This window comes from Humulus lupulus, chromosome 2 (genome assembly GCF_963169125.1).
Source record: "Humulus lupulus chromosome 2, drHumLupu1.1, whole genome shotgun sequence".
In the NCBI taxonomy this organism is placed as follows: domain Eukaryota; kingdom Viridiplantae; phylum Streptophyta; class Magnoliopsida; order Rosales; family Cannabaceae; genus Humulus; species Humulus lupulus.
The window spans coordinates 156,083,295-156,106,368 of NC_084794.1; the positions used below are offsets into that span (position 1 = coordinate 156,083,295).

General features: G+C 42.9%; 2 protein-coding genes across 2 annotated transcripts; both read left to right on the forward strand.

The window, feature by feature from the left end:
- The first annotated feature begins 9,281 nt into the window (after positions 1-9,281).
- On the forward strand, positions 9,282-11,307 carry LOC133814864 (uncharacterized). Its single transcript, XM_062247772.1, has 3 exons — positions 9,282-9,555; positions 9,895-10,992; positions 11,174-11,307. The coding sequence occupies exons 1-3, from the start codon at positions 9,282-9,284 to the stop codon at positions 11,305-11,307; spliced, it is 1,506 nt and encodes a 501-aa protein (XP_062103756.1).
- Positions 11,308-12,797: 1,490 nt separating this feature from the next.
- LOC133814865 (uncharacterized) lies at positions 12,798-13,190 on the forward strand. The gene has a single exon (XM_062247773.1). It carries the CDS (start codon positions 12,798-12,800, stop codon positions 13,188-13,190), a length of 393 nt encoding a protein of 130 aa, XP_062103757.1.
- The last annotated feature ends 9,884 nt before the right edge of the window (positions 13,191-23,074 follow it).

Sequence of the window (23,074 nt, forward strand, 5' to 3'; positions counted from 1 at the left end):
AAAAAATATTATCAGTGAGACCCCCATGTCTAAGGCAAGAGTGTTATTGTTCTACTGTGCAAGTCTAATGCTATAGCTATGACGTAGGAGGCTGTTGACGGTGAAATCTCGTCAACGAAATTAGATTGGAAAACTCAAAGGTAAGTCAGGTGATGTTTATATCAGAACTAAGAATAAACTTTAAGGAAAAGTAAACACAGATAAAAAATGGAGCAAGCCTTGGTATATTTCTCAATAGCCTCTACATACAATGAATTTTCCAACCCCTCATTCTGAGGGGTCAAGCTCCTTTTATAGCTGGGCTCTAATGACCCCTTATACATGGTGGTCCCTTGGGACAAATTAGTACATAAGTACACTGTCAGGGGAGTGGCTTCAGAGGTTGTGGTCGTACATCCAGTACAGGAGCAGATGTCAGGAGGATGTCTCCACTACTTGTCTGTACCCATTTCTGATGAGTGGTGGCAGGCATAGTTGCTCAGGTGATAGTGGTGTCGACTCTGACCTTTGGCCGTAGACGTACGGGCCATAACTCTTATCCCAGCAGTCCCACTAGTACTGGTGTTCGTACTGAGTACTAGGTCGTACAAGTATGTCCCATTCGACTCGTACTGGAGCCTCTAAGCATAGGGGTCTCAAGGTGTAAGGAATGGGACCTTCAGTGCATGGCTCTACTCACGTGGCCACTAGGTGACGTAGCTCTCATTCCTTCGCGAGGCCCCCTTGGAAGGCTTATTGATGGCGCAGCTCTGTTGGCTGTTCAAGAGGCCGAGTGTGCTGCGGATGTGACCCCCATGAGGCCATGGGCGAGGCCACCATGGGGCCTAGATGGCGAGGCCACCATGGGGCCGAGATGGAGAGGCCACTCCGTGGGTGTGGGCGAGGCCACCACGGGGCCTAGATGGCGAGGCCACTCCCGTGGGCATGGGCGAGGCCACCACGGGGCCTAGATGGCGAGGCCACTCCGTGGGCATGGACGAGGCCACCACGGGGCCTAGATGGCGAGGCCACCATGTGGGCATGGGCGAGGCCACCACGGGGCCTAGATGGCGAGGCCACTCCGTGGGCATGGACGAGACCACCACGGGGCCTAGATGGCGAGGCCACTCCGTGGGCATGGATGAGGCCACCACGGGGCCTAGATGGCGAGGCCACCACGTGGGCATGGGCGAGGCCACCATGGGGCCTAGATGGCGAGGCCACTTCGTGGGCATGGACGAGGCCACCACGGGGCCTAGATGGCGAAGCTGCCAGGTGCGCGCGGGCATGGCTGAGCGAGGCCGTCAGGTGCGTGCGGGCGTGGCCGAGAGAGGCCGTCAGTTGCACGTGGGCGTGGTCGAGAGAGGTGGCCAGGTGCGCGCGGGCATTGCCGAGCGAGGCCGCCAGGTATGCGCGGGCGTGGCCGGGCGAGGCCACCTGGTGCGCGCGGGGTGTGGCCGAGCGAGGCCAATAGTGTCCGTGCCTGACTGGCCGAGCGAGGCCATGGCTTCTATTTCGTGTAAATGGGGGCTTCATGGCGTTGATCTCATATTTTCCCTTGGTGAGATTTTGAGCCTTCTCATGAGACAGTCTCCTGTATTCAAAAAGGGCCTACAGGCTCGAGTCCAATTGCATGATTACGTGGCCTTTATCCCTCTGTTCTAATCAGGGACTAGAGATTTCTTATTTGGTGGATTTTTGGCATCCACAGAGGCTAAATTAGATTCGTTAATATGTTGTAAGAATGAAGTCACATTAAGTTACCATGTATTTCACCTGCTTCCAATGAAAATGATGTGACATTAAAACATGTAGTAAAAGTTCTTATTTAACCAAGATGATTATCGAGATGCATGAATGGAATGATCAAAGTGCTTACCAAGATAAATCTCGCCAACCACTTGGGGGGCAGAATATATAGCAAAGAGGAGGGTTCTAAAAGGACTCCTCATCGTAAAAGGACCCCCTCTATCAGGAGGATCCTAAAAGGACCCCTCATCCTAAGAGGACCACTTATCAGGAGGATCCTAAAAGGACCCCTTATATCAGGATCCTAAAAGGACCCCCCCCCCCCCCCCCTTACAAATAAAGAAGAAGACCTTGTAAGACATCGCTTGAGTTCACAAGGATTAGTTACCCTTATGAACATCAAGAAGGTCAAAAGGTCCTACAAGAAAAGCATCCTAATAAGAGTAAATGCTCCCACAAGAGGAAGTTCCTCAGGAGAAGCACCCACCAATAAGCCTAGAGTGGCCACCAAGCCCTCTAGCCAGAAAGGGTCCTAAAAGAGTCCCTTGCAAAATTAGTACTATGAATAACGAGGAGAAGGACGCTTCTCGCAAAAAATAATAAGCGCCCGCAAAAATATATAAAAGGATTACTAGAACCCAAGGGGTCAATATATCCTTATAGGTACAATCAAGAGGCACCAAAGAGGGATCTATTGAACCCCTTCGCATGGGCTCCAAAGGACCTCAAGCCTGATAAGTAAAAAAGAGAACCTATCGAACCCCATTGTGCGGGCTCAAAAGGACCTCTAACATAGAGGAATAAAGATGAATGATCGCATATGTATATATATATATAAAGAGTTTTGATAATGTAACAGGACTTAGAGAAATTACAAGCAAAATAAGGCTCAAATGAGCATAAAACCACATTGGACTGAAACGACAAAAAATGCAGAATGATAATCTCAAGGATCCTACTATAGGCGTTCCACTTAGCCGCCCTGGCAAAGACATGCTCACCAAAGGAGGAAAAATCAAAGTTTGGATTTTGCCTCCATACCCCATAGAGGGCGCGCTCTATGGATCTATACTCAATGTCAGCCTTATCCACCTCTAAGGAAGCGACCCTCCCCTGCAACGTTGTGATGGTAACCTTTGCACCCTCAAGGTCGGTCTCCAAGCAAGTGACCTTCTCTTGCAGCATCACAACCATGGCAATCACCCTCTTCTTCTTTTTTGATGATGAATAGGCCTTCTCCAGCTTTTGTTTGGTTTCAGCAAGCCCCCTCTCCAGCCCCTGGACCTGAACTGTAAGATGGTCCCTTTCAGCATTCGACGTGGAAAGGTCCTGAGCCGAGTCGGCAAATCGCTGAGCCACTGTATAGGTCTGCACAAGAAAAATAATGTTGCGAAATTTATATGCTATGCAAGTGCACACAGTCGCAATTTGTAATAATATGGTAAAGACCAAGTATCGTCCTCAAGGACTGAATTCTCAAATACCAGTCAATTAATTTCTCTTTCTATTTGATCAATTAAAATTCTTGATTCTTTTAGACACAGCAAAAGAAACTATAATATTCAGAAACAATAATTAAAATTTTAAATAAAATAACTAATAATAGCAAAACCTTGGATTGAATTCACTGTAAAACAATTAGGAATCCTAATCTTCTCTATTATCCACTCTATTAATCTTTAATGCAATTACTACTGAAACTCTTCTCATTGAAATGATAGGTATGCAAAAGTGTTAACTATTCGAGTTAAGAAATAGAAAACTCGACCTAGTGTGAATTCCCTATATTTCTATGGTCAATTCAAACAATAGGAAGAAATGAACACAACCTTCAATCACATAAACCAATTTGATACTCTCGTTCTAAATTGAAATCTATGTCTATTCAATTTTAGCATATTCAAATCTCACTTTTCAGATTTTGATTCAAATTCGTAAATCATATGTAAAAGATGCACAGTCAATTACATACACAATAAACACAAATTGAATAGATTTAAGATGAAGGAGAAATAGATAATCGCATTAAATCATAATAGAGTTTCAAGAGAGTCAATTAGAAAACCTAAACAGAAATTTAGTTCATAAACATGACTAAATCAAACATAAACATAGAATCAAAAGATAAAGAAAACGAAAAAGAACTCTGAGTTTTCTTGTTGTTTCTTCTCCAGCCTCCTTGCTTAATCTAGGGTTTTTGTCAATCTCCCCTCCTCTAAAAACTGCTAAAGTCGTAACATTATGTTTCTTAAGTAACCCTCCAAAGTTCCAAGTGAAAAGACCAAATTGCCATTCAAAAAGTGGTCAGAAATGTGAAAATCGCGTCACTAGCGCTATAGCGCTACTTCTGGAGCGTTGTAGCGCTATTAACAGTGGAAAAATGCCTCAAAATCTGGTGCACTAGCACTGTAGCACTCTTATTATGGCGCTGTAGAGCTAAAGTCAGAATAGAACGAAACTCGTTTCGAACAGCCTGCAGCGTCAGCTCATCGTATTTTGATCATAACTCCTTCGATATAACTCCGAATTGAATGATTAAAAAATATATGGAAAGCTAAGAGAAATATCTACAAATTATATTTCTAGAAGTGTTTCTAGAAAGTGAATAAATCATGGTAAAAATGCGGCTTGAAGTCTCAGACTTGCGTTATAGAGCATAAACGACGTGTGTTGAGCATCTTCAATGTAGTATTTTCCACACATAATGTCTTGAAACTCCAAAATCAACACGAAATCCATCTTATTTATCATATTTAACATGTTTCTTCTCATTTCACTCCATATTATGTACTTGACCATTAAAGCCTGAAACAAGAAGAAAACAAGCATATATCTGCGCTAAACAATCCTAAATAACTAAACACATAACATAAAACAATCTCTAAAACAAACCTAAAATGAACCTAACAAATAACAATAACGATGATAAGCAAAGAGAGAGAGAGAGAGAGAGAGAGAGAGAGAGAGAGAGAGAGAGAGAGAGAGAAGGGATAAAGCCGATGTAAGATGCATGAACTCACCCAAGTGGCGGAATGCACAAGAGTCTCCCCGAGCTCCAACATGGAAAAATTCTCAAGACCTCTCCAATCAGCCTCAGGAAGATCCGTGGCGACCTGGACATACCGTTGCCCATAAGAGGCCGCCATGCGGCCCACCCAGGGCGCCCCTTCCGAGCCAAGGGCGCTTGGCTAGGTAGGGACGGATGACCCACTCGCCAAAGGAGGAGGGGGTGCAGGAAGATCGGAAAAATGAGCCCTCGATGGACAAGGAGGGGGCGTACGAAGATTGACAAAATGAGCCCTCGATGGACCAGGATCAAGGGAAGCCTGAGGGAAAGCATCGAAGTCCTTAGAATAGGGACAGATGAATCCCCTCAGTATGGCTTGTTGATTGTGGGAGTGGGATGCCATGTCATGGTCTGTCGGGGCTAAAGGAGGGCACCCAGGGAGACAAAGATGGTCAGTGGGGTTGCCTATGTCCTGGGGAGACCCCCTCTGGCACACACTCTGCCTCACCCCTGTCTGAGTGAGGTTTAGCCAAAACAGCCTTTTTCTTCTGCGTTCCAGAAATAGACCACAACAACTCAGGCTCCGAAACGGGGGACAGCTTGTAATGGTTGAGCTTGGTCACGGTGAAGAGACGTACAACCATTTTTTCGGCAGGGTCAGCCTCAAGAATTTTATCCATTGCATCAGCCTCCAACCCGAGAACTTCAGGCACGACGAAATTCTCTGCACAATAAACACATTTGTCGACATGAACATAAGTTCCAAAAAAAAAATAATAAAAAAAAACTTGAAGTACTTACTAGGAGCTGAACGAAAGTGCTCACGAACAAAGAGGGGACCCTTCACAAAGAAGAAGTCATGCTTCCAAGACCCTGTGTTTTATATAGAACCCTCTATCAAGGAGACCGAAGTATTGGATTTTTTTCCGGAAATAAAAGCCTTTGGATTTAGGAGAGAGCATGAGGTTGTACATGAAATGCACCTCTTGGGCTGTGGGAGCATGCTCAAAGAGCTCCATATACACAATAAAGAGACAACTCGAGGTCAGCCAGCTATTGGGCGCCAACTGGAGTGGAGCAAGGTCAAAATGGTTGAGAACCATGATGAAAACGGGTGTAATGGGATTATGCCACCCGCTTTCAAGATATGCTCGCTCATGGCCACGTAACCCAGACTTGGGCGATCAGCCCAACACTTGTTCGAAGGAACGTATAGTTTGTATTCCGGGTTAACACGATAGTTCTCCACTAATTCCAACAATTTATTTTCAGACACGTGGGACACTAGGGTGGATGCCAACATGGGGCCAGTGTCTTGATTCTCAGTGGTCACCTGTCATCGTGCTCTCTTCGGCATACCTACAAAACCAAAAGAAAAAGGTGAGGTGGAAACAGGGCACTTTAGCCTCCATTTTTTCTTCCTAGCAAGGGTCTTCCACCGAGGCACCGAGTGTGAAAGCGCTAAGCAAGGGTAGAACGAGAACAAGGGTTGAGGAGAAGATGGGACGACCCCATGACAATCATTAGGGGAAAACGGAGTAGGAGGCTCAGGCAGGAGATTTCCCTCCATAAACTCCAACTCCATCTGCAAATCTAAAAGGGTCACCCTAAGGTTCGCTACATGGTCGTTAAGGTTAAGGGGGAAAGATACTCCGTCTCCCTTCAAAACTGAGTCTATTTCACTCTCTAGCACCCATATTTTACGTCTAAGTTCAGCCATGTGCTCAAGATGACGAATACGGGCCTACCTTAAGGTGTCGTAGTCTTGGTGAGGGTTGTCCTCAGGGGCTCCGAGTCTGAAGACAAGTCAATAAACTCGACCCCCGGAGGAGCGTCAAATGGTCCTTCACATGCCATGAGACCTTGTCCCGAAAGCAAAAAAGGTTCACGTATAAATGAGAGGATTGCTACAAAACACAAAGGAATGGGCTCAAAACCTCTAGGCACAAGCGCTCTAATTAACCAACTACGAGGTATGAATGAGGGCATGCAACTGGGTTAACTCACGACGAGATCAGGCCAAAGTACCCCATCCCGAGTGGTGCTAATTTGGACCCAATAGACATAAGGGAGAATGAAAGTATACCTCAAGCAAGTAAAATTGGGCGTTGTCGTGGTCAAAAGGAGGTTGAGGTCCAAAAGCACCATCACGGTCAAAGAGAGGGAAGTGGTCGAAAGTACGCGTCTGCAAAAACAAAGGAAAAAGGTGTTTTAGTCCTCAAATACCTACATGAATATGGGCATAAAAGAAATGACACAAATAATATATAAAAAAAAAGGGATAACAAAAGTGAGGTGGTGAGGAATCGAACCCCTTACCTCTTAAAAGGAGTAAGGATTCTAAAACGACTAAGCTAAAGAGATAAATTGTGAAGAATAGGCTAGACATGAAGGACTATTTATAAGAATCACGGGCTCATCTTAGCCACCAAGTCCAATGCTTGATCTATGGTCGAATATGGGACCGAACACCTACATTGGGATCCGTGAAGCCAAATAATAGGCTCACATTCAATCTCAAGTAATAACAAGGATCATCACAAACACCACCTATGCTTTGGAGGCCTACTTATAAGAACTAAAGAGAAGAGTCTACCAAAGCACCTAAAGGTCCTCTCCTAGACTGGGGGCAAGTGTGGAAGCAAAAAATCCACCTTGTTGAGGAAAATAAAAATGGTCTCACGACGTTCCTAGTGGCAACGTGGGATCCCACCCGTCTCGCGAGCCTATAACCCACATCTCATGAATGGCACCTGGGGTGCTTCGGGCATCTCGTGCAAAGGAGGTCATATGGGCACGTCGGAGGTGTCGCAAGGCCACGTCTCGCGAGGCCACATCTTGCGAAGTGGCACCTTGGGGTGCTGCGGGTGTCTCGCGCCAACGACCCAAGAGGTGCTTCAGGCATCTCGGGCCAAGGAGGTCATATGTGGGCATCAGAGGTATCGCAGGGCCACGTCTCGCGAGGCCACATCTCGCGAAGTGGCACCTAGGGTGTTGCCGGTGTCTCACGCCAATGACCCAAGAGCCCAATCTTGCGCCTCACCATGCCTTGCCCAGCATCTCGCGAGACCCATCATCTCGCGCGCCTCGCCTCGCGATACCACCAAGGCTCGCGCGCCTCACCTCGTGACACCACAAGGGCTTGTGCGACTCGCCTCGCAACACCACCAGAGCTTGCGCGCCTCGCCTCACGCACTAGCCATGTCCTTAGAGGCCTCGCGCAACATGGCCTCCACTAAGCGTCCCTCATCCTTAGGGGCCTTGCGAGGAGTAAAATCAAGGACCTCCTTAACATAGGATTAACAAAGGATAGGGAAAGCCTCATAGCAATTCGACGCGAAGTCAGAAGAAGTACAGAGCACACTTGCAAGCTAAAATGAGTTAGAGTATGGACACGAGACCCACTCTAGACAAGTAGTGGTCATACAAGTGAGGTACTTGTTGTGGTCCTCACCAGCCCAACTCTAACACTCGTACTAGGCAAGTAGTGGAGGCACAATCGAGTACTAAAGTGGAGGTGCTCCCACAAACTCTGACCATGTACTGGAGCTGACACCACTACACCTGATACCACTCTCTTGACAATGTACTTGTGTACAATCCAGTCCCCTGGACCACAATGTATCAGGGGCCATTAGAGCCCACTATAAAGGGAACCCCTCTTCAACATTGAGGGGGGTTGGAAAAAACACTGTAGCTTGAGACAACAAAGGAATACAAGTTCTTTTCCCCATTTTCTTCTGCAACTATTTTCTAAGTTTTTGATTATATAGTTGAAGTTTTTCATTGATAAGCGATAGACTTTGATTTTTCTAACTTAACTTTGTTGAGGAGTTCTCACCGTCAACAACAACAGTTTGGCATTCGCCAAGATCCTACTCCACTACCTAAATCAGCTAATGAAGTGAGCACCTCTAATGATAATTAGCTTGGTCAACAATTGGCTCAATTAACTGCAGTGGTATAACAACTTGCTTTAGGCCAATAGGTGAGGCCATGTGGAATCTGTCAAGTTGTGGGGCATGCTACTGATACTTACCCTACTTTATTTGAGGGAGAGACCAAGGGTATTAATGATGTAGGAAATTTTCCTGGTCAATTATGTCAGATGTACTATGAACCATTTTCACAAACTTATAATCCTGGCTGGTGCGATCATCCAAATCATCGTTATGGGAATCAACAACAAGTTGCTCCATAGCCTACACCTACGAGACCACTTGGTTTCACTTTGCAATGGCGATCTCAAGGGAATTTTGTACCTAGACCATCACAAGCACCACAAGCTGCTCCACCACCAAGTGCCAAGCCCTCTACTGAGGATTTAATCAATGAAATTGCTACAAATACTCTTCTGTTTCAGCAAATTACCCAAGCTTCTATCAAAATTTTGGAGAATTAGGTGGGACAATTATCAGCATCATATAACAAGTTGGAAGCTCTTCTATCTAATAAATTTCCTTCACAACCTGAGATCAATCCCAAGGAGAATGCTAGTGTAGTAACTTTGCGAAGCGGGAAGCAGTATGATCCACCTAGTCCTCCAATGCCTATTAAATTGTCATCCACGCCAGAAGTTGATTGTTTTGTTGATGAAGATGTGCCTCCAAAGACAACCAATCATACACAACTAACCCTTAAGCCTACCTTTGTCACCCAACCTCCTTTCCCAAGCAGACTTAAGAAGACTAAAAAGGAAGCGGTTGACAAGGAAATTATTGATACATTCCACAAGGTAGAAGTGAATATTCTTCTTCTTGATGCTATTAAACAAGTGCTACACTATGCCAAGCTTTTGAAAGAGTTGTTCACTAATAAGTGTAAGTTGAGGGGTAATGAAAAAGTTAGTGTGGGGGAGAATGTTTTTGCAGTTCTTCAAAAGAAGCTTCCACTAAAGTGTAAGGATCCTGGTACTTTTACTATCCCTTGCACTATTGGTAATAAAAGAATTGAGCATTGTATGTTGGATTTGGGAGCCTTTATAAATGTCATGCCATTCTCCATTTATGCTTCATCGAATCTCGGTCCACTTGAAGAAACATGGGTGATTATTCAACTTGCTGATAGGTCGAATGCTCCCAGGGGTGTAATAGAAGATGTTTTAGTTCAAGTGAATGAATTGGTGTTTCCAGCTGATTTTTATGTTCTTGATATGGAAGATGAATCTATTCCATGCTCCACTCCAATTTTGTGTGGGAGACCATTCATGAAAACTGCAAGAACTAAGATTGATGTGCTTGACGATACATTGACCATGGAATTTGATGGGGAGACAATTCAATTCAATATTTTTGAGGCTATGAGGTATCCAAGTGATGCACATGTTGTTTACTCTCTTCATGTGTTAGATATCATTTCTAAACGAGTCTTAGATTTGCATAATGAATATTGTTTGGAGGTTACGTTGAAAGAGCATCTTGTGTTGACCGATGAGGATTTTTCTGATGAGATCATGGATGTCATAACCACACTAAATAGTGGTTTTGACAAGACTTTTAAGAAGGTTGCATTTCTGGATTTACCGATTTCTAATGAGAAATTGCAGCCATCAATTGTTCAATCTCCTACACTTGAATTGAAGCCACTTCCGGAGCATCTTAGATATGTTTACCTAGGGAAGAACGAGACACATCCAGTTATAATTGCAATAAATCTTAACCAAGTTCAAGAAGAAAAAATATTAAGAGTACTTCAAGAATATAAAACAGCAATTGGTTGGTCTATTGCTGATATTAAGGGGATTAACCCTTCTATGTGCATGCACCGAATTTTACTTGAAGAAGGGTCTAAACCAACACGTGAGGCACAACAGAGATTAAATCCACCTATGATGGAGGTTGTGAAAAAGGAGATACTGAAGCTCCTTAGTGTGGGTATTATTTACCCAATTTCAGACAGTCAATGGGTGATTCCAGTTCAGGTAGTGCCAAAGAAGTCGGGAATCACAGTGGTAAAGAACGATGAAAATGAGCTGGTGCCAAAAAGAATGCAAACCGGGTGGCGAGTTTGTATAGGCTACCGAAAGTTGAATGCGGCAACTTGTAAAGATCACTTTCCATTACCTTTCATTGATCAGATGCTTGAGAGGTTAGCAGGTCATCCTTATTATTGTTTTCTTGACGGTTATTTGGGTTATAATCAGATTTTTATTGCTCCTGAAGATCAAGAGAAGACAACCTTCACATGCCTTTTTGGTACATTCGCTTTCCGACGTATGCCGTTTGGGTTATGTAATGCTCTTGCCACTTTTCAGCGATGTATGATGAGCATTTTTTTCATAATATATTGAAAACATCATTGAGGTTTTTATGGATGATTGTAGTGTTTATGGTGACTCATTTGATCGATGCCTTCATAATCTCACTTTGGTACTCCAGTGGTGTATTGAAACTAACCTTGTGCTTAATTGGGAAACTTTTCATTTTATGGTAAAACTAGGTATAGTTTTGGGTCATGTGATTTCAGTCAAGGGAATAGAGGTTGATAAGGAAAAGATTGATATAATTCGTTCTCTACCATCTCCGACTAGTGTGAAAGAAGTGAGATCATTCCTTGGGCATGCCGGGTTCTGAGATTTATCAAGGATTTCTCTAAAATTTCCACACCACTATGCAACCTTCTTCAAAATCATGTAAAATTTGAGTTTAATGAAAAGTGTTTAGTGGATTTCAACTTATTAAAAGAGTATTTAACTATAGCTCCTATAATTCAGCCACCAAATTGGGAGCTACCTTTTGTACTCATGTGTGATGCAAGTGACTATGTCGTGGGAGCTATTCTTGGGTAGCGAGTTGACAAGCTTCCTCATGTTATATACTATGCTTCTCACACTCTTAATGATGCTCAACTTAATTATCCCACCACTGAAAAAGAGCTCTTGGCAGTCATTTTTTCCTTGGAAAAGTTTCGGTCATACTTGATTGGAACTAAAGTGATTATTTATACCGATCATGCTGCTCTTCGCTATCTATTGGCAAAGAAAGAAGCCAAGCCTCGGTTGATTCGGTGGATTCTACTTCTTCAATAGTTTGACTTGGAGATAAAAGATAAAAAGGGTTCTGAGAATTTGGTGGCGGACCACTTGAGTCGTCTTATTCGGGATGAAGATAATTTTTCCCATAGAAGAAAAATTTCCTGATGAGCAAATCCTTGCCATGCAAATAGTTATTCCTTGGTATGCCGACATTGTAAACTACCTCGCTTCAAAGGAGTTACCAAGTGATCTCACACAAGCACAACAGAACAAGATCAAGCATGATGCTCGCTACTACATATGAGACGAACCTTATCTTTGGAAGCATTGTACATATCAAATCATTCGAAGGTGTATACCCAAATCTGAATTCCGTTCCATCCTTGTTTTTTGTCATGCTTATGCTTGTGGTGGACACTTTGGACCTAAGAGGACAGCACGTAAGATATTTGACAACAGTTTCTATTGGCCCACCATTTTTAAAGATTCTTATGCTTATTGTAAGGCATGTGATCGATGTCAACGAGTTGGTAACATAACGACCAAGGATCAAATGGCTAAAACTCCTATTTTAATTCTTGAGATTTTTGATGTTTGGGGTATGGATTTCATAGGACTGTTCCCATAGTCTTTTGGCTATGAATATTTTCTTTTGGCAGTGGATTACGTGTCTAAATGACTAGAAGCAATTGCAACTAGAACAGATAATTCAAAAAACAGTGGTGGATTTCATTTGCTCTAACATTTTTGTGCGCTTTGGTACACCTAAGGCTATACTTAGTGATCGGGGCACTCATTTTTGTAACAAGAGTATAGAAGTATTGTTTCGACGCTATAGTGTAACACATAAGGTGACAGTTGCTTATCATCCACAAGCCAACAGCCAAGCAGAGGTTTCTAATCTGAAATCAAATTGATTCTTGAGAAGACTGTAAATCCAAAACGGAAAGATTGGAGTACAAGGCTTGATGATGCCTTATGGGCTTATCGTACACCATATAAAACACCTATCGGTTGGTGTATGGGAGGCCTTGCCATCTACCAGTAGAGCTAGAGCATAAGGCTTGGTGGCCTGTAAAGAGGTGTAACATGGACATGGTTGTTGTAGGACAACAACGAATGCTTCAATTGCATGAGCTACAAGAAATACACAATGAAGCATATGAGAGCTCGAGAATCTACAAGGAGAAAACCAAAGTTTTTCATGACAAACATATTCTTCGACAGAGTTTTGTGGAAGGTCAGAAAGTTCTCATGTATCACTCTGGCCTTAAACTTTTTCCTGGGAAGTTGAAGTCTCGTTGGATAGGTCTGTTCAATGTCACCAAGGTTTTTCCTCTTGGAGCGGTCGAAGTTGTAAGTCCAAGTACCGGAAAGTCATTCAAAGTGAATAGTCAGAGATCAAAGCCATATTACGAATCAATGGAGAAAGAACAAGATGTTGTGATTCACCTCATTGACCTGGTATATGTTGATGAATAAAGCAGTAAGTCGAGCTAGCGATGGTAAACTTAACTACTATGTAAATTAGTTTATTTTAATTAATATTTTTTTCTTTAAGTTGAAAAATTCTTTTTAATTTATTTTTATTTTTGTTGTTGTAATTTTAGTTTAATTTATGTAATTAGAACTGTGAAAATCATGAAAAATAAAAAAAATAAACAAGTTTGAAAAAAAAAGGGGCTCGAGTCGCGACACACATTTCCTAGGCTACGACCCTTTTCAGAAAAGTAAAAAAAAACTTCAGGAAAATTCGGGCCGCGGCACACATTTCTCAGGCCGTGACCTACAAGTGGTATTTCAGACGGAGGTTTCTCAAGCCGCGGCACACTTTTCCTAGGCCGCAACCCTTTTTCATAAATAAAGCACCATGTACAGTATGGGCCGCGACACACATTTCTCAGGCCACGGCACACGAAAACTTTTTCAGAAAAAAGAAAAGAAAAGACAAGCAACGTCAGGTATGTACGTGGGCCGTAGCACAAATTTCACAGGTCGCGGCCTACGAACGTTTTTTTTTCAGCATAAATTTTCAAACTTAAAAATTCAATTTCATCACTTATTTTAACATCACAAAAACAACCATTCCCCTTTCTTCTCTTTCCAATTATTCTCATCACCGAAACCCACAAATTTCTCCATTTGCCTTTGTTTTCTTCATTCTACTTCCATCACAATCACCCTAAATCATTCTACCCACTAATTTTTTCTTCCATTACTCCATAAACTCTCTTCACATCTCCATCCCTATTCACACCATATTAATCTGAAAATTCACCAATCCCACTTTGTTTTCTGCATTTCTTATACATTTCACACATACATTCAAAGGAGGTTTGCATTCTCAATCACTACTCTCATCAAGTAAGTTTTTTGTTGATCAATTTTTCAATTTGTGAAGAGTATTTGTTTCGTCAATTGTACAATTGAAATGTGGTATCTTTTGGAGGCATTTGTGTGGGTGTTTATGTTGGTAAACAATGTCTCTTGCATTAATTTCCTTATTAATTCATGCACATTATGATTTTTGGGAAGTCTTACTTTATGGCATATAATTTTTTGGAGTTGGTATTTTTCTGCACTCTATGTGTTTGATAAAAAGCTTGAGAGGAATGGAATAAATGGTTGGTGTATGAGTGTTCTTGGTGTACGTTGGAAGTGGTTGTGTATGATTAGTATGGATGCATTGTGTCATTTTTGACACTAGAATTGGTGACATTTAAACTTTCTTTTTGGCATGATTCAAGGTTCATTGAGGTGATTTTCTCTTAATATTCTAGTGACTCACATTGGTGGTTTTGGACTCTTGTTCTTCATTTTTCTATTTTTTGACAGCCATGACTCTCAAGACAAATAAAAATAAAGCTTCTTTATCGACACCAATTCCTTATGATCCCCAAAGATTTGTGTCCAACAAAGCATATGAGAGTTACATGAATGGCATTTCTCATGACAAGGCGTAGGTTCCTGAATGAGGATTTGATCCCACATGCATCATGATCAACCGTTCCTCATGTATCAAATTGAGTTTCGAGGTTGGGAACAATTGTGTGCACATCCCGAACCTGGCATTGGCCCTATTGTTCGTGAATTTTATGCTAATGCTGTGGCTCATGTGAACTACAAAGTGAAAGTGAGAGGTGGGAAAGTGTCATTCAAAGCGTCTGATATTAATAGCTACTACGAGTTACCCCAATTTCAACGTGATGAATATAGTTCTGTTGAAGATAATCTTAATCATCAAGCTATCATTGATGAGATTGCAATGACGGGTGCTGTATGGACCTTATATAGTAATGGGGCTCCTCGCTACATCAAAGCCGCTTACCTGGATAGTATTCAAATGCTTGGTAGCGGTTCATGGGGGCAAAATTAATGCCGACAGCCTAGCTTGGTCGCGTTGATATTCATGTGGCAATTCTCCTTTATGCTATTCTCACTAACAAGACCATTAATGTGGGGCAGATTATTCATGACTCCATCATCCAGAGTATGAGCCAAGTGAATAATGGTTTTTATGTTCCCTCATTGATCACTGTGTTATGCAAGAAGAAGGGTGTTCCTTGGGATGAATCTGAAGACAAAGTGCATCTGTTGCGCATTATTGATCATAATACCCTTGATAGATTAAAGGAAAAAACTGCTGTGTAGGTTCATGATCAAGCCCAGTCTTCTATTCCGGCACCTGTTCCCCCTCTAAATGATAGTAGAAGAAACACTCAACAACGTTTGCAAGCTTTGGAGCAAGAGGTTTATCATGGCCGACTTGATATTCGGGCCAATACTCAACATATCCTAGCTCACAATCAGAGGTTTGTGGAATATGCAAGCTATCAGGATATTTGTTATAGGATGGATCAAGCTCGCTTGAATGTGGATATGTCTGGATATCCATCTGCTCCTACTTGGTTGCAGCCATACCCACCACCGGTTCCCATGCCCATGGTGCCATATCAGGCCCCTGATGATGAGGATGTTACTAGCGCTGCAGATATGGATATTCCTAAGGAGTACTTGTTTTGAGGGAGTTTTATTTCATCTCTTTCCACTTTATTTTCTATTTTCCTAAGTCCATTGAGGACAATGTATTGTTTAAGTGTGGGGGAAGGACAAACAACTGTTTTTTTTTAATTTTTTTAATTTTCTATTTTGTTATGTCTTTGTTAATTTTCTGTTATTTTTGTTTTATTAGGTATCTGTTAGTGTCTGTCTTTAATGTTTAGTTTAGTTATGTTGGTCTTGTTGAAAGCATTGGTCGATGATGAAACTTTGAATTATGCTTAAAGTGATGTTAGACAATGAGGAATTTTGTATGATTTGTGTGCTTGACTCCTATGTGAATTGCTATTTTAATTTATGTTGTTTTTCACTCTATGCACGATTGAATTCACCACTTAAATGTATTGGAAAAGATTTATGCTTGTTGAAAAAAAAAATTGAAGTCCCAACCACTCTAGAAATCATTGATCAATTGTTTGAGGCGAAATCAGAAGTGTTGACCCTGATTTTGGCCAACTGACACGGAGTCAAATTTTCCTGATGTGGAAAAACACGTTGGAAAGAATGTGATAACGAAATGATAAAGAACACAAGAGTTTATAGTGGTTCGGCCCCATAATCTGGTAATAACCTATGTGCACTTGAATTGTTATTGATATATGATTCAAAGGAGTGATCAAAGAACTTGTGGTTCAATGAGTTTCACCAACCTCTGAAGAACAAGGCAATATCTCAAATAGAATCACTCTAGTCTCAAATAGTTCGAAAGCCAAAAGTCCCTTCCTTGAGCTATCTTTCTCTATTTATAGGCTCAAGGGGGATTACATGAATTTGTTACAGATATTCTTTCCTAAATAATCGGATACTCAGGAATTCATGGGAGTCAATTTCAGGATTTGATAAAGATCTTTATAAAAATATCATGAGGCATGCGGAACCTGCGACCATACTGATCGCAGGTAAGTTTCGGCTGCTTACTGCTTGTAATTTGTCTTCTGGTCGATACCCTAGCAGAGTTCCACCAAGTGTCCAGGAATCACTTGCCACGTCATTCGTGCCAGTGTTTTGGATAACATTTGCCCCCCAAGTTTATTTATTACGAGCAATAAATAAACTTTTGAGGAAACGACCCTTCGGTTACCCCACCATACCTGTCAGAACCCTTCGTGTGTTCTTGGAAAAATCAACCTACTCTTGTCTAATCACGACTTTTCGCTTCCCCAGTAACGTTTCAATGGCTATCACTCTTCCCCATACTTCGAAAAAGGGGAAGCTGATGATTACTCCCTTTTAATTCCACAGAAAAAAAAATATATATAGCGTCTCCGAAGTCTTCCTTTTCTTTTTACGCAAGGCATTACTCTTTCAAGAAACCCTAAAAACAGAGCTTTCATTTTCTTCTGGAGACCGTCCTTCAGTGTTTCAAGACTCAGTCCGTGAGTTCCCTGATCTCTGAAAACTCTCTCCAATCTCCACGATCTTTTTTCTAGTAAGTCTCAGAACTTTTATGCTTTATATTTTTGTAGTGCATGCTTCTGTATACTGACTGTTGAGTTCATTTATTTATGGGTTGAGATGCATGTCAGTAGAGGGTTTTGTGGGTGAAAAAAGTTACGAGTTAGGCTGATAGTCAATATCATACTTTTTAGGACGTAAAACCGAAGTAAAGGTTCGATTTTTATGCCAGTTGAAAAACTAAGTTTTTCCCGCCCTAAGAGGAGTTGAAAAAGCTTTTTAAAAAAACTTTTGCTTTCAATACTGATCTGTTTCTCAAACTGTTCGCGTGAAAAAATTTAGTTTTTCATTAGAATGCTGCTGTATAAAAGCTTAACTTTTATACTCGACCAACGTTATTCTAAAAACTTTCAAAATTCTCTATCCTCACCTCCCCATTCTTCTATTTGCAGACTTTAATGCCAGATTTGTGGGGAGGTGAACGACCCATCGACGGTGATCTTCTTGCTCAGCTGCTTGAAGGCGAAGAACAACCTACCGATCGAGTTCACGAGATCCCATTTTCACGATCTTCTCCTAGACCACGTCCATCACCTCCTCAAATGGCCCGTTCTAAGTCTTTAGGAAAGAAAATACCTGATTCCAAAAATAGCCCAAACTCCCCTGCCCGGCCTGATTCATAGGCTAGGGTTCCCTCGACCAGTGGTCGAGAAAATGCCGCCCCAGACCCTCGTATCCAAGTTAGGGCCCACCCTCGGCATCAAAACCTTCCTGATGTCGAGTGGTATCTCTCCCCGACCAGCCAAGTGACTCCTCGGATGCTTGCCAACTACCGCAGGAAGTATCCTCTTACAGGGGTTAATCTCAAAATTCCAGCTGCAGACCAAAGGGCTAACCTTCCCGGAGGTGTATACAGTGCTTGGTCCAGATATCACATAGAGGCGGGGTCTATCCTCCCTCTACATCCTTTCTATCAGGGGGTGGCCAACTATTTTGGTGTCGCCCCCTTTCAAATTACTCCAAATGGATATAGAATGCTGGCTGCACTCTATATCCTGTATAAACTTAAAAAAATGACCAGAGCCTACCCCTCACGAGGTCAATTTCCTTTTCGACCTTAAGTCCAACCCTCAATAGTACGGGACGGGCTTCTTCCATCTTAGTCACCAGGAGACGAGCCAAACGTTCCTGAGTGACACTATTCATATCTCCAACGTGGGGCAGTACAGTAGGGAGTACTACCTCACATAGGACATGACCGCCAACAACCTGGCCTTCTCTCGAGGAGGTAAATGCTACTTTTTTCTGGTCGATACTTTTCCTTAGCAAACTTTTCTGAATTTTTCTTAAAGTACACTTTGCCTTTCAGGACCATGGCTACGTCCGACCCCAACACCAGAAATGATGTTGAGGTCCAACGCACTGGCCGGGATGACAGACGCAGAAAAAAGCGTCAAGTCCCTGGTTACTGAAGAAAATCTGAGGTTATCTGGCCTCCTGGCTCCTCGCCATGAAACAAGAGGACCAGTGGTAGCAGACGCCACGGCCGAGGGGGATCCCGAGCAGCAACCCCCAGTGTCTCCTCCCCGAAGGAGGCTGGCGAGGGTTACAATCAGGGAACCCACTGGCGATCCTTCCGCAGAGAGGCCTTCTGCGCCCCAAGGCAAGGGGAAACAAAAGGCAACAGAGTCTGTTATAGACCTGGATGAATCCTCCGATGAAAATGGTACTGTTATTTCACTTTTAAATAGCTTGCCAATTCCCTGTCACTTGTTTGACGGGGATGACTATTTTACATATACTCCAAATCTAAGGCCAGACTTCTTCGTGCCAGATAGTGAGTGTATGACTAATAGAGTCAGTAGTATAGCGACCAGTAGTTGTAGCTCAGGTATTAAACTTTGTGACCTATTTTCTGTTTTATCAAGAGTTTTTATCCGCCTTTATCTTATCATTTGCATATTTTTCTTTGTACGCAGAGATGACCACTCCCAACATCTTCGATTTGTACCTGATTGAAGAGGAGGTAGAAGTCCCCCTGGTTCGGCGAAAGACGTCCAGGAGGCATAATGGCAAATCGAGCCAAGGACCTCCTGCCAAGAAGGGTCGAACAGAAGATCCTTCCAAGGATGTGCCAACTGGGCAAGCTCTTGCTCAGCCTTCGGTTCCTGTTGAAAAGGAAACCCTGCCCGCTACTACGAATCCCACACCTACAGCCACGAAAGAACAGTCCCAGCCGGCTGAAGTTCTTGGGGCCAAACTTTCACACTACACCTTGCGAGCAGCGAAGGATCGTCTTGCACACATCGTGAGGTACGACCGCTGTAAGGATGCGATGGCTGAGGCGGAGAATATGGGGGTTGATCAAATCCTAAACAGGGCCCTAAACAAAATTGCCAGTGTAAGCATTTTTTATCTCTTTGGCCTTCATTTTTTCTTCCTTGTAATAGATTCTAACTTTATCCTTTGACCATAGGCCATGCTGACTGCAACAGCTACTCGTACCCGTGCCCATGCTACCATCGACCAGGCTCGGGCAAAGGCCATTGAGAGGTACCAAGTGAAGGCCAACGAGGAGCTTCAGGTTGCAGAAGCCAGGCACGCTGGGGAGTTGGAGGTGGTCACTCAACAGAAGGATGCTGCGGTGGAAAAGCTGGCAAAGGCTGAGTCTTCTAAGGAAGCCATGAAGAAGCAGAGGGATGACTTCCAGGAGTCCAGTCGGATCCAATACTATGAAGTCAAGAGGCTTAAGGAGGAGCTTCTTGCTAAGGACAAGGCCATAACTGTTTTTGAGAGCCAAGTAGAGCAGCTGAAGCTTGCCAATGCCAAAGATCTGGAAAGGTACAAGAATGCGACGCTTCGGTGTTTTTACGACTTTTGGAAACACAACCGGGGTGCCAATTTTAACTACCTTCCATAAGATGCCAGGAATGCTGAGTTGGCCCACTGCACTGCTCGATTGGCTGAAGAAGAAGAAAGAGCAAGGATCCCTGCTTCCCCAAGCATCTAGCTAGCCGCAGTCGAAGAGGAAGGAGGAGTTGTTGATGATGCAACCAACCAAAATGTTGAGCAAGATCCTCCTGCTCCTTAAACTTATTTTTCTCTTTTTTCTTTTCTTCACTTACACGACCCACGGGTCGTACTGTAAAGAAAATTTTTATTTTTAAATTTAAATTTGCTGCACGAGCTGCAAACTTTCCGTTTACTTTGAACAATTACATCCAAGCAGTGATGCTCGCGGTGTAAAAGACTGCCTCTTTGACATTATAATATTTTCATTTACTATAACATCTGTCCGTATGACCAAACTTAGCATAGTACTTTGGTTTGATTTAACAAAATATAGATTTTGAAAAATACTCTAAGTATTGTAGCATGCTTTCACTCATTTTGTTCATGTTTTTACATACCATTTGGTATGCTTTGCTATCGATGTACCTTATATGCCCCCCAAGTGATCGAGGAGCTTTAGGTCCTGGGTCAATTGCCTTGACCACGACCTGTGCGAACATTGCTGCTCAGTAGGAAATGTAAACACTTATAATACAGCAAAACAACACACATAATGAACAAATACTTGTAAAATAAATTTACAAAGGTTGGCAAGAATGATTGGCTGCGCACAGTCCCTTATAATCTCGTATTAAAAATGGACTAATCATGTCTTTACGAGTGATCTTAGAAAAGATCTTACACTTATAAGCGATTAGCCATACAACCTGGCTAACCCTTTTTCGAAACTTGTAAAAAGTAAAAATTAATACAAGCTAGTCCTTTAAAAAAGACTGTTTATTGGTAATACTTGCGCAGGTGTTCACCGTTCCAATAGCGTGGAACGAGATCTCCATTTAAGCGTGCAAGTTTGTAGGTGCCCGGATGAAGGACTTCTTCAATCTGGTACGGTCCTTCCCAATTAGGTCCGAGTCCTCCAGCAGTGGGGTCGCAGGTATTTAAGAAAACTCGTCGTAGCACCAGGTCACTAACGTTAAATTTCCTTTCTTTTACCTTCGAGTTAAAGTACCGGGCGACCTTTTGATGGTACGCAGCAACTCGGAGTTGGGCTTTTTCTCGTATTTCGTCAATTGAGTCTAGGGACTCCATCATCAGTTGGCTGTTCTGGCCCTGGTCATATGTAATGCGTCGATGTGAGGGGGGATCTAATTTGACAGGTAACATGGCTTCATATCCGTAGGCTATGGAAAACGGGGTATGACCTGTCGCTGTTCAGTGAGAAGTTCTATACGACCAGAGGACTTCAGGCAACTGTTTTGGCCATGCTCCCTTAGCATCTTCAAGCCTTTTCTTCAGGGTGTCCTTAAGCGTTTTATTCACTGCTTCAACCTGTCCATTTGCTTGTGGATGCGCGACTGGAGAAAAGCTTTTGATAATCCCGTGCCTTTCGCAGAAGTTGGTGAATAAGTCACTGTCAAATTGGGTTCCGTTGTCTGAGACAATCTTTCAAGGCACACCATATCAGCAAACAATGTTCTTGATGACGAAGTCAAGAACTTTCTTGGTCGTTATGATAGCGAGTTGTTCAGCCTCGACCCATTTGGTGAAGTAGTCGACTGCCACAACTGCATACTTCACTCCGCCTTTCCCTGTTGGCAGGGATCCAATTAAGTCTATACCCCATACTGCAAAAGGCCAAGGGCTCTGCATCTGTTTCATCTCATTTGGAGCTGCGAGTGGGATTTTGGAAAATCTTTGACACTTATCACAGTTTTGCACAAACTCCATTGAATCTTCATTCATAGTCGGCCAGAAATAGCCTTGCCTTAGAATCTTTTTTGCCAAACTTTACCCCCAGCGTGATCCGCGAAGAAGCCTTCATGTACTTCCTTCATTAGATCCTTAGCTTTTTCTGGTGTAATGCATCTGAGCAGTGGCATGGAATATCCCCTTCGGTACATAACACCATCGACCAGTATGTACCTAGCAGCCTGCCTTTGAAGATTTTTGGCTTTGTTTCTATCTGTCGGTAGCACACCATTTCTCAGATACTCCAAGTAAGGCGCGATCAATGTATCTCCCATTCGGATTTCCATACTGGCTTTAATTGTTCGTATGCTTGGCTCACTTAATCTTTCCACTAGCACAATGTTCAAAGTGTCAGCATCTTTCGCGCTCGCGAGTTTGGCTAAGGCATCTGCATTCGAATTCTGATCCCGCGGTATTTGCTGGAGGGTATACTTTGTGAACTGGGCTAACAAGTCTTTAGTTTTATTCAAGTAGGCCACCATTTTTAGGCCTTGCGCTTGATATTCCCCTAGAACTTGATTCACTACCAGCTGTGAATCACTGTAAATATCCAACGCCTTTATGCTCATGTCTTTTGCCATTCTCAATCCAGCGAGGAGTGCTTCGTATTCGGCTTCATTATTTGACACGGTGAAGTCGAACCTAATGGCGCAGTGAAATCGATGCCCTTCTGGCGTTATCAAAATCACTCCTGCCCCTGTGTGAGATTCGTTTGACGACCCATATGTGAATAACTTCCATGAAGGAGCTTTATCTTGAGGCTCAGGTGCTTTAGGCTGTTCGCACTGCTCGCTGTCCGGGAGTTCGGTGAACTCTGCGATAAGATCAGCCATGACTTGTCCTTTTACTGCTGCTCGTAGTGAATATGTAATATCGAACTACCCCAGTTCAACTGCCCATTTTAATAAACGCCCAGCCGCCTCTGGTTTTTGGAGGACTTGCTGAAGGGGCTGGTCAGTTAAGACTGTAATGGGATGGGCTTGGAAGTAAGGACGTAGTTTCCTTGAGGCCAAGATTAAACAATATGCTAACTTTTTGATGGGAGGATACCTCAGTTCTGCTCCGATCAGCCTTTCGCTTACATAGTAAACTGCTTTTTGTACGCCTTCTTCCTCTCGTACTAGTACTACACTAGCAGCGACTTCAGTGAT

Bases quoted from the DNA above. Each gene is read 5' to 3' on its own strand.
- LOC133814864 (XM_062247772.1), top strand. From the start codon at position 9,282: ATGCCTATTAAATTGTCATCCACGCCAGAAGTTGATTGTTTTGTTGAT. The intron at 9,556-9,894 runs GTAAGTTGAGGG...TTGATATGGAAG, and splicing joins AGAGTTGTTCACTAATAAGT to ATGAATCTATTCCATGCTCC. The intron at 10,993-11,173 runs GTATGATGAGCA...TGGTAAAACTAG, and splicing joins TCTTGCCACTTTTCAGCGAT to GTATAGTTTTGGGTCATGTG.
- LOC133814865 (XM_062247773.1), top strand. From the start codon at position 12,798: ATGGACATGGTTGTTGTAGGACAACAACGAATGCTTCAATTGCATGAG.